We start from the raw sequence: 12,537 nt of genomic DNA, 5'->3' as shown, positions 1-12,537 counted from the left end.
AGAGAGAGATAGTGTCAGTGTGAAAGAGAGAGAGAGAGAGTGTCAGTGTGAAAGAGAGAGAGATAGTGTCAGTGTGAAAGAGAGAGAGAGTGTCAGTGTGAAAGAGAGAGAGATAGTGTCAGTGTGAAAGAGAGAGATAGTGTCAGTGTGAAAGAGAGTGTCAGTGTGAAAGAGAGAGAGATAGTGTCAGTGTGAAAGAGAGAGAGAGCGATAGTGTCAGTGTGAAAGAGAGAGAGAGTGTCAGTGTGAAAGAGAGAGAGATAGTGTCAGTGTGAAAGAGAGAGAGATAGTGTCAGTGTGAAAGAGAGAGAGATAGTGTCAGTGTGAGAGTGTCAGTGTGAAAGAGAGAGAGAGAGCGTCAGTGTGAAAGAGAGAGATAGTGTCAGTGTGAAAGAGAGAGTGTCAGTGTGAAAGAGAGAGATAGTTTCAGTGTGAAAGAGAGGTAGTTTCAGTGTGAAAGAGCGAGAGATAGTGTCAGTGTGAAAGAGAGAGATAGTTTCAGTGTGAAAGAGAGAGAGACAGTGTCAGTGTGAAAGAGAGAGAGATAGTGTCAGTGTGAAAGAGAGAGAGATAGTGTCAGTGTGAAAGAGAGAGAATAGTGTCAGTGTGAAAGAGAGAGAGCGAGATAGTGTCAGTGTGAAAGAGAGAGATACACCCTTTTTTTTATCCACTTTTTCTCCCATTTTCTATATTTTCTCCCATCCCAATTTTGTATCATCCAATTCAACCCTCCCCTGTCACGGACGCTGTTTCTTGCCTCCCACAAGCCGGCTGCAATGTGGACTAAGTCATACATAGCACAAGTCCCCTCCGGTACTTGAGGTAACAGCAGTCGCATCTTTTCACCTGCGCAGCTCGATCTCTCAGTGGCGAGGAGTAACGCGTGGGAGGCTCACGCTGCCCCCGACACTTCCTGATTCTACTGCGCAGGCGCACTAACCGACCTGTAGGAGTCGCTGTCCACAACGCCCGATCCCCACCCATCAGTTTCCCACCCCCTAATACGGCCAATGTGTATTAGTACGGACGACCAGCTAAACTGAAAGCAAATGTGGAGCGCTGGGCTCGAACTGACGAGCCCAGCGTCTCCAGCATTTCGTGGCGAGCGCCTTGCCCACTACGCCACGTAGCCGCCTAGAGAGAGATACACCCTATGCCTGATTGTGTTTTTAAACCGACAGTGTGCCATTTTTCTCTTCATTAATTTTTTTTTATCCACTTTTTCTCCCATTTTCTATATTTTCTCCCATCCCAATTTCGTATCATCCAATTCAACTCTCCCCTGTCACGAACGCTGTTTCTTGCCTCCCACAAGCCGGCTGCAATGTGGACTAAGTCATACATAGCACAAGTCCCCTCCGGTACTTGAGGTAACAGCAGTCGCATCTTTTCACCTGCGCAGCTCGATCTCTCAGTGGCGAGGAGTAACGCGTGGGAGGCTCACGCTGCCCCCGACACTTCCTGATTCTACTGCGCAGGCGCACCAACCGACCTGTAGGAGTCGCTGTCCACAACGCCCGATCCCCACCCATCAGTTTCCCACCCCCTAATACGGCCAATGTGCATTAGTATGAACGACCAGCTAAACTGAAAGCAATGTGGAGCGCTGGGCTCGAACAGGCAAGCCCAGGGTCTCCGTCATTCGTGGCGAGCGCCTTGCCCACTACGCCACGTAGCCGCCCTTTTTTCTCTTCATTCATTAGGTTCTGGAGTGTGTACAGAACATACCCATCGCTCTCACGACCAAAGCCTCAAGCGGTCTGGTGAGGCCGGCTCGGACGGCTTTTTCGCGATACCAGACGTACCCCTAGAATGAACCAGACGTGATCGTTTCGTCACACGCACAACACAGGGGGTTTTCTGCAACAATGGAAAACAAATATGCAGCTGCCTCGACGACCAAGAAACCAAGGATTCGGTCTGCAGAATGTCTGCATCCAAAAGACTAATGCATACGCATGCAAAAGAGCAAAGAGGCTCATTCTCGTGGTAATTAATGCTGTAGCGGTGTAGGATAGAGAAGTAGTTACCGATTTGTCATTGGAGATGCTCCGACTGAAAGTACCATTCGCCTTGGAGGGGGAAAACTTGAAGCTTCCGAAGTCTGCACTCACAGTCATACCCTGGGGAGCTATACCTGAAAACAGAGGAGGGAGGAATGAGAACGGAACAAATAGACAGAGACAGACAGACAGACAGACAGACAGACAGACAGACAGACAGACAGACAGACAGACAGACAGACAGACAGACAGACAGACAGACAGACAGACAGACAGACAGACAGACAGATAGCTCAGACTTAAAAATACAGAAGACACTTTTTCCAGAGGCTGTTATCTAAGAGTTTCAATCAATTGACCTATTTCAAAACCCTGCCCTCTTTTCTTGATCCTCCAATCACAACCGTTGCTTCCCTCAGACTAGCGGCAACGGTTGTGGTCGTAGTCATGGTGATAATCACACCTAGATAAGCGATAAGGCCTCCATATTACCAAACGTGTTGACATGAGAGACTGGACTTCAGACAGACAGACTAAATGTCAATTAAGCTAAATTCATACTTTCATGTGTGCGTGAGGGTCCACATTTGCGACTACACGTATAGCAGGCGTACAGTAGGATTGGCCGTTAATGCGGTCATAAGTTTACTGTCATAAAAACATAAAATAAGAGTGTTTGTCCAGCACCGTTTGCATTTTCTACTTCACTTTGTACTTTAGGTTGTATATTGTATATTTTGTATAGTGTTTGGCCTTTATTCTTTTAACTTTTTACTGTATGAAGCACAATCTCAGGGGGCTCATATACAGAACCAAGCATTTCACTGTAATGTACATTATATGTGACAAATAAAACAGAACTTGAACTTGAACCACTGTCTGTGTCTGAGTTTTAGGTTCTTCTCTCCAGTAGAATGTCTTTCTGAACTGTAACTGTAACCTTTGTGGATTTGGCAGCATTTCAGGTTTCGATCGACGTTTGTCGTTAATGTCGTGTCCTTGCACTACCCGCTGTATTTTCACTCAAGTTTTATATTTGTTGTTAATAAAATGGAATGGGCTGCATTTTTTGTATTTTTTTACAAAAACAAAATGGATGCCAGCTTTGAAGAGAGGTCGCGTGAGGAGGTTCGCCGTTACCCACACTCATACAATTCTTCTTCAAAAGAACACAAAAACTGCCAAACGGTGTTGGACTTCTGGCGAGGAATCAGACAAACCTTTGGGAGAGATGGAAATTAGTCAGCGCTATGCTCAGACTGTGTTAAGGTGCATTTATCATTCACAGCTAGACAGAATGTTGGCACCCTCCTCTTCCTCAGGGGATGACTCACAGTCGGGAAATGGGTTCCTGGTGCACAGAGGTTTGGGGCGTTCACCGTTTTGAGATTTGGGTTGCCATGACAATATCCAAATGAGCAGATCTATGAATGGGAGCGGCACAGGTGAGAGTGGGAAAATAAAAAAAATATCAAACTGAGAGGTTGCCGGCGAGGGAGTAAGAGCTCCACTGTACTTGACCTCATTTGAACGCTACTGTATCTTCCAAGGGGAAATCTCCCCCCGGCCCAAACCTGGCAAGTCGGGGATATTCTGCTGCATGATGCAGCCAAAGCAATCTTTCAGTACAGACACACGGCACTCAGTGGTGACACTGAGCACCAAACCAGTATCGACTGAGAGACCAGTAGTTTTGGGTCGTTGGACAAAAATGATTGAGATCCAGTATCTCCATTAGAGAGATCTAACGTTAACCTGACCCGCCAGAGTTACACAGAACCATCTGGGAAGTCGTCCTTTGAAGCAGTTTGGAATAGGGGCGGCAAGAAAAAAAAGAAATTGGCAGAGTATCTTTGCCCGTAGCCACCAGTAGTTCCTCGAAGGAACATGTAAATTGAGTTATGTTCTGTTTTGTTTTAGTTTTTCTGTATTTTTTTCAGAGATTAATGATTTATTTTATTTTATTTACATGTTCGAAATAAAGATTTCAAATCAAATCAAATCAAATCAAGGACGCTGATTGGTCCGAACGCCCTTAACCTGCTGCTGTGGATCGGGACATCCCTAATCATAAAACATCAATCGATGATGAATGAATGAATGAATGAAAAAGTTTATTTTTGAACATGTAATTCTCCATATTCCTCCAAACAAATCACGATCTAGCTCCGTCAAACCAAACAATCATAGCACATATATTTTTTTTTAATTAAAGAAAACATAAAAAAATATATATATATATATTTAAAAAAAAAAGGGAAAAAAAGAAATATAAACAAAAGGTCAAGAGCAATGTGTTTGGTTGGCAGACATGTCCAAAAAAGGAGTAGGGGGAAGCTAAGCTTATTGATCCCTACCCCCTTACATTTTTTATTTGTTCTTCCATTAATTTGACTAGATATAACATAATTTAGTATATTACAGTATAGAATATACTTTTACTTATAATACGAAAAGAAAAAAATACTTGATTCACTTGACAGCAGTGAATATAGTACAGCACCACATAACACAATATAACATAACTTTGTTTATCCTCATTACTCATTTCTGTATTTCTCTAATGTGTATTTTCTTTAGCTGCTTTTTAAATTGTGCCATATGTTTACTCAGTTTGATGTATTCAGGTAAATTATTCCACAACTTCACTCCACACAACGATATGCACATGCTTTTCAGCGTAGTGTGTACCATTGGTTGTTTAAGATTCCCTCTCCCTCTTTTTTTTTTTTTAACAATATATTTATTCCCTCTCCCTCTTAAGTTATATTCTCCTTCCCTGTCTCTGAACCATTTTTTAATGTGATCATGGGATTAGTTTGTATCTGGCTTTGTATACAATGAGGGCAGTTTTGAAATCCACTAGGTCCATAAATTTCAATGCTTGCTTTATAAATAAGTTATTGGTGTGTTCATAATATCCTACATTGTTGATTATTCTTATTGCTTTTTTTGCATGGTGCATATTGGCTGTAGATTGCTTTTGTAGGTATTACCCCACACCTCCGCACAGTAGCTCATATATGGTAGGAAGAGTGTACAGTACAGTGTATACAGTGTTTTTTGGTTTAGAACAGGGGAGGAAATTAGGCCACTTTACTCGCCAAATGCGAGTATTTTTTACGTTTGGCGAGTGATTCATGAAGAGCACTCGCCAGTCTGGCGAGTACTAGTAATTACAAAACAAAACAAAAAAATCATTCTGCAATCTGCTGATTCGCTCACTGGCACAAGCCGAAATCTGACTCCCCCCTTGATTCCTCCCATTTGCGCATCATAATAATCCGACCATAACCAATGAACATCATCGTTGTACAGATGCGCTCTAAGCTCCTCCAATGAACACTGTCGCGCATCTAGGGGAAGTGGACAGACCATTGCGCGCAGACCTACAAACTCCTGTCACCGGCTTGACAACGTAGACACACTTAGACAAAAACACATTGTGGATGAAAATAATTGCATGTAGAGTCGTCGCTTTCGGATATCAGTGCGGTCTGACATGGGGACGAACAACAGCACACAACGTTCTCCTTCGAGTCGGATGAGAATGACAAGTGGACGTGAGGCTAACCAGCATTAGCCGGCTAGCTACCTAGCATCAAGCTACCATAACACGCATTCAACATAGTGGACTATACTGAGCGGCTTTGCTTAAATGCAGCCGAGTGACATTTTATTATTACCGGGTTTCCCCCCATATCACCACTCGCCCATATGCCCTTCACAACGGTGATGTTGTCATACACTTGGCATTCAGAATACACCTGCTGAACCCCTAGCGTTGTCAACTTGTCATGAGATTCGGTTCCAATGTATTGTCATCATACAGCACAAGTACAGTACAACCAGAATACGTTTTGTATCCAACCAGAGTGCAAATGTAACAAGTCAAGTTCAAGTTGTTTTATTTAGCTATTACATTACAGTGAAATGCTTGGTTCTTTCACTGCCCAGCCCAGTCCAACCTAGACCAGCCCAAACCAGTCCAACAGTCCCAACCCAGTCCAACCTAGACCAGCCCAACCCAGTCCAACCCAACCCAGTCCAACCTAGACCAGCCCAACCCAGTCCAACCTAGACCAGCCCAACCCAGTCCAACCTAGACCAGCCCAACCCAGTCCAACCCAACCTAGACCAGCCCAACCCAGTCCAGCCCAGTCCAGCCCAGCATCTTTCACTGCCTAGTTCAGCCCAACCCAGCCCAGCATCTTTCACTGCCTAGTTCAGCCCAACCCAGCCCAGCATCTTTCACTGCCTAGTTCAGCCCAACCCAGTCCAGCCCAGCATCTTTCACAGCCCAGTTCAGCCCAACCCAGTCCAGCCCAGCATCTTTCACTGCCTAGTTCAGCCCAACCCAGTCCAGCCCAGCATCTTTCACGGCCCAGTTCAGCCCAACCCAGTCCAGAATAGTTCCCTCTTTCATGTTAATATGTGATATCCTAATATTTTGAAGAGTAGAGACAGTGTCATTAATACATGTTGTATGCTAATATTGTGGAGAGTAGAGACACTTATTAATGTTTTATGCTAATAAATATTTTAAAGAGTAGAGAGAGACACGGTGTGATTATTATTACTATGATTGAAAATCAATTTAGACGAAGACATACAAAGAAGTAATTATCACAATTAGCGATTTATTTTTGGCTGGTAAAAAAATCTGTTTGGCTGGTAAAAAAAATCATCTACTCGCCAGTTGGCTGGTAAGCCAAAAAGTTAGTTTCCTCCCCTGGTTTAGAATGTGTCTTATCTTGCATAAAACACCAACACTCCGTGCCAATTTAGTCCTGACATATTTGACTTGAGGTTTCCAGTTGAATTTGTGGTCTATTATTACACCCAGAAATGTATTCTCAAATACCCTCTCCAGTTTAATACTATCAATCATTAGTTCAACCTGTCATAATATGTTTTTAATTAAACCACATTGTCTTTAGTTTCAGCCAACTACTTTCAGTCCACTGAAAGTAGGGCGGCACAGTTGATCGAAAGAGCAACACGGTCTTGCACAATTTGGAAATGGCATGAGGCTGCAATATTTGATATAGGAGAAATGTGTGTGAAAAGACCATTGCGAATGAACTGTGTTGCTGCAGAAAAGCCCTGGTATACGAAGTGTGTTCCATAGAGTTAAGGAAACATTTTAGTTTGGTACAGATCTTTTTTTCAATGAAAAGCTAAATGATGAAGCAAAAATAAATTATCATTCATTCCCTGTTCAACCTTGACTGAAAACAAATCATGGCAAAAACTGGTCATTTCAGTTTTACCGTGGTGCTGACCATTGTATCGGCTAAATAATGTACAATGACTCCACTATGCATGCGCAGATTGCCCACATTCACAGAGTCTAGGTTCATCAATCTGCGCATGCGTAGTTCGGGAGGTGCGGAAAAGTGACTATAGCTCGGCCGAGAAAGTGCCGATCGACTTGGAATTGGTCGCGCCGTGTTCAGGAGACACAGGCGTATAAAAGCATATTGGATCATGTCTCCAGCACCCCCACAGCTGTAGCTAGCATCCACATTCATAAATTTTCTCCCCCCGCTCTCTCCCCCATGAGCTCAATGTAACGCGGAAGTGCAGTGGTCTATAGTGTGGTAGTGAAAGCGTTAACCCTTTGTAGTGTGGTAGTGAAAGCGTTAACCCTTTACAGTGTGGTAGTGAAAGGAGTAAACCTGTGGAAAATGCACTTCTGTCACATTATAGCCTATTAATAGTATTCACAGACATCTTGGTCACATATTTTGTATCACATCGTTTTAGAGATTTGCTCTCGTTTTAAGAACAAAGCGCAAAATCCAATGTTGTTTTGGAGGACAAAAATGGTATTTCAAAAGCGTATGGCTGGTTGTTTTGACCTGACTTTGAAACGCATCCAGGTAGGCAGGCCACATTCCAAACAGAAAATAAACAAATGAACAGAGGCAAACATGTACACAAACACAAATATTTGGATCTGTCTCTCTGAGTTGTGCTGCTTATGACTGCATGATTGCCATCTATTTAATCCATGTCAAATGGACTGCATTTTATACAGGTGCCAACCTGCTCATCGGGAGGAGTTAAGGGTTAAGTGTCTTGCTCAAGGACACTTTGACACACTGCCGGGAGCGGGAATCGAACCGGGAATGGAACCAGGACCCTTCCGATTACCAGACGCTTTGTCTGTAGCCCAATAAAGCTGTTCATTAGCATCCCCTTAGCACCATGTAATGCCCTGTAGTAGGCCTCTAGAACCCTATACCTACCCTGTAGTACCATGTAATACCCTGTAGTACCATGTAATACCCTGTAGTACCAGTTTCCTAGTTTCCTCTCCCTCACACAGACACACGCACTCGCCCAATTTACGTCACGTACACGCACATACATGCACACACGCCTAGAGAGGTGGTAACTAAGTTAGCCGTTAACTAAGCTAAGCTAACTATTGTCATAAATGTATAGATGTAGCAGTACTGTCTATCTGTATGTCATGTATGTCATATATGTTATGATGAATTGAAAATGGGGGACCCTGATGTAAACAAGACGAAGGTCTTTCTCTGGTCTGCATCCCCTTAACAATTGTATGTATTGAGCTGTACTGTACTGTACCCATTCTGCAATCTGTTAATAAACTTTTCAATCAATCAATCAATCACGTTAGCCGCTAACCCTGGAAACGCTCACAGGGGAGTGATCCATGACACCAGTTTCAGTAGTGAGAAAAGGGGGGGGTGGGGGGGGGGGGGGGGTATATTGACGAGGCTTGACAACAGAGGTTTATATAATCATCATATTAAATCAAGCATTTTTAAGTGCTTTAGAGAAAATATCGCAATATATATCGTGTATCGTGATGGACCAAAAACATATTGTGATATCATTTAGAGGCCATATCGCCCAGCCCTACCCTGTAGTACCATGTAATACCCTGTAGTACCATGTAATACCATGTAGTAGCATGTAATACCCTGTAGTACCATGTAATACCCTGTAGTACGTACCTAGCATGTAATAACTTGTAGTACCATGTAATACCCTGTAGTACCATGTAATAACTTGTAGTACCATGTAATACCCTGTAGTAGCATGTAATACCCTGTAGTACCTAGCATGTAATAAATTGTAGTACCATGTAATACCATGTAGTAGCATGTAATACCCTGTAGTACCATGTAATACCCTGTAGTACCATGTAATAACTTGTAGTACCATGTAATACCCTGTAGTAGCATGTAATACCCTGTAGTACCATGTAATACCATGTAGTACCATGTAATAACTTGTAGTACCATGTAGCACCATGTAGCACCATGTAATACCCTGTAGTACCATGTAATAACTTGTAGTACCATGTAATAACTTGTAGCACCATGTAATACCATGTAGTACCATGTAATAACTTGTAGTACCATGTAATACCCTGTAGTAGCATGTAATACCATGTAGTACCATGTAATACCCTGTAGCACCATGTAATACCTTGTAGTACCATGTAATACCCTGTAGTACCATGTAATACCTTGTAGTACCATGTAATACCCTGTAGTACCATGTAATACCATGTAGTACCATGTAATACCTTGTAGTACCATGTAATACCCTGTAGTACCATGTAATAACTTGTAGTACCATGTAATAACTTGTAGTACCATGTAATACCATGTAGCACCATGTAATACCATGTAGCACCATGTAATACCCTGTAGTAGTAGGCCTCTAGTACCCTATATACCTACGGTACCATGCAATACCTTGTAGTAGGCCTCTAGTACCTTATATACCTACCCTGTAGCACCATGTAATACCCTGTAGTAGGGCTGGGCGATATGGTCAAAATATGATATCTATATCATAAAATGTAACTTGTGCAGAACAGAGCTGCACGTCTGACTCTTCACTGTTCATCCAGGGCGAGCGTTGATGACATGCATCAGGCATCTGTCATGGCTAAAAGTCCATGCTGGATTACTAAGTAATCTCCTGCTCTTTTTACGCTATTTGCTCTACTACGGTGAAGTCAAAAGGCTTCCATTCATCAAAGATCTCTAGCCCCTTTCGTGACTGTGATGCACAGAGTGAAACCACAGTCACTTCCTAGCCCATAGCAAACCAACGTATGTTGACCATGAAGGACTGGTTCTGCCCGAACCATTCGTTATACAAGTATCACAGAGACATTTCAAAGGTACACTCACAGTTGCACGAGGGTTTCGGACAAAAATATGCGATGCGTTGCTAATAAACATTTAAAATATTTTTTATAAAAAATGTCTCTGTGTGATACTTGTATAACGAACGGTTCAGGCAGAACCAGTCCTTCATGGTCAACATACGTTGGTTTGCTATGGGCTAGGAAGTGACTGTGGATTCACTCTGTGCATCACAGTCACGAAATGGGCTAGAGATCTCATACATCAGCAGACAATCCCAGGCTCCACCAGGCAGGGAACACGTGGTCACATGGTCGTATACCTGGAGCTCCAACCTGTGCCATGTAGAGGACAGTGTTCTATATAGAGCTGCCACTTTATGGAATAACTTACATGGTCTGTTCGCCGTCGGTTGTGTAACTTGTGTGATAGTAAAGGGTTAACCTTCTGTCGTGTGGCAGTGAAAGGGTTAACCTTCTGTGTATTGTCACCGCAGTGAAAGGGTTAACCGTTTTGTAGTGCAGCGGTGAAAGGGTTAAAAAGTGTATCTAACAAAAGGTGCTTTAACCCTTTCACTACCACACTACCAAAGGGTTAACCCTTTCACTGTGACAATACAGAAGGTTAACCCTTTCACAACCATACTACTACAGAAGGTTAACCTTTCACTATACCACACTATATAGACGGTTGTCTGTATAGTGTGGTAGTGAAAGGTTAACCTTCTGTAGTGTGGTAGTGAAAGGGTTAAAAAAACAGCTAAAATGATGGATAATTAAGGAATAGTCTGGCTCTTGTCTTGTGTTATCGTCTTTATCTGTATTATAATGTCCACTATTTGTTTGTTATTCTCTTCTTCTTTTCTATTGTTTGATTCTCTTTTATTTGTATTATTATTATTATTATTATTATTATTATTATTATTATTATTATTATTATTATTATTATTATTATTATTTCAATGTGTCAACTTAATGCTACTTTTTATTTTAAAGTGTCCATTATTCTCTCTTTTCTCGTTTTAGCTTGTTTTAATCTGCTTTGACTTCATACTGTTAGCTACGTCTGTTTTATTGCTTTTTGTTTTTAATTCCGTGAAGTAGTACCGTGTACCATGCCTATACAGTAAAGAAAAAAGTATAGCCTACTTTTCTTAAATTTTTTGCAGTAATAATAGACAGTCTTCATACCTGTGCCCTTAAAGACAGCATATGATTTTTTTTAAACACAACGTGTTGAAACACTTAAATGGAAGTGGTGATAATAAATGGCTGAAGACATGATTCAGATGATTCGTGTGGAGAAATGCGAGGAGCCTGAGGGCAATTCGATCAAATAAATAAACCATATTTTTTTTGATCGAGGAAGGTTGCAAATCGGCCAAATTCGATCGGAACACAATTCGAGGGTTGGGCACACAGTTCTGCAGCTCAATGAAGTAAGTGAGTTCATAACAAATTATCATTCCATTATATAATTCTGAAGATCAATGGACCGAATAATAATCAGTGTATAGGGCTATAGTTATGCAGTCCAGTGAACTGAGTTCATAATAATAATAATAATAATAATAATAATAATAATAATAATAATAATAATAATAATAATAATAATATCTATTTTATATAGCGCTTTTCCAGGTGCTCAAAGACGCTTTACATGGGTAGAAGAGACACAACTATGGCAAAACAAAAACAGAACAAAATAATAACTTGATTATAACTGGTAGGCAACGATTGCGGGAGGGCTCAACAAACCTGTGGGTGAGGGAGACTGTGACCCGGCCCGTTTAGACTTGCTCCTCTTGATGGTGTGAACCTGGTCCAATACGCGCTGCTGTCCCGTGCGCAGCTTGCTGTCCGACGGCAGCGCGAGCGACGTGTCCTCCACGTTCACGATGGTCATCGCCGAGCGCAACGGCTCCGCCGTCATGTTTAATTACAACTATGCGTCCAAGTCCCCTTGAAAAGAGTAAAAGTAGCAAACAATCACCCACCGCGCTTCCAGGCGTCGAGGAGATGCGCGACAAGGAACTTCAATATGGCTGCACTAAAGGGTGCTGCTGCTGCTACCAAGAAGTAAGCAATGTTCCCACTCTGCGATGTTGAACTCCACCCTTCGCGACCGCGCCCAGCCTAGGTGGGGACCGAGGCGTTCACGTACAGGTGTGGAGTGACAAGAGCGCGCGTCGGGCGGGCGGGGCAGTCACGCCCACATTTACTACCATACTTGTCATTGTCAGGGGGTGTTATTCTGAGGGAAGAGAGACTGTAATGTATATTGCTTATTTTGCTTCTTCTACGCTACCGAAGGGGCCAACACGTGCTGTCTCATCCTCGCCCCATAGGCTGTTACAGCTCAGAAATAGTACTACATTGGTATAAGCTAAG

General features: G+C 42.5%; 1 protein-coding gene across 1 annotated transcript in view; it reads right to left on the bottom strand.

Annotated features, from left to right (window-relative positions):
• pkp1a (plakophilin 1a) overlaps positions 1–12,263 on the bottom strand; it is an 85,010-nt gene extending 72,747 nt beyond the window's left edge. The window contains 2 exon segments of the mRNA XM_084334093.1: positions 2,031–2,137; positions 11,905–12,263. Of these exon segments, the coding sequence (XP_084190219.1) occupies positions 2,031–2,137; positions 11,905–12,079 (282 nt within the window). The 5' untranslated portion in view covers positions 12,080–12,263.
• Positions 12,264–12,537: the final 274 nt, after the last annotated feature.

This window comes from Notolepis coatsorum, assembly GCF_963971535.1.
Source record: "Notolepis coatsorum genome assembly, chromosome: 17".
In the NCBI taxonomy this organism is placed as follows: domain Eukaryota; kingdom Metazoa; phylum Chordata; class Actinopteri; order Aulopiformes; family Paralepididae; genus Notolepis; species Notolepis coatsorum.
This window is presented reverse-complemented; position numbering and strand designations above follow the sequence as displayed.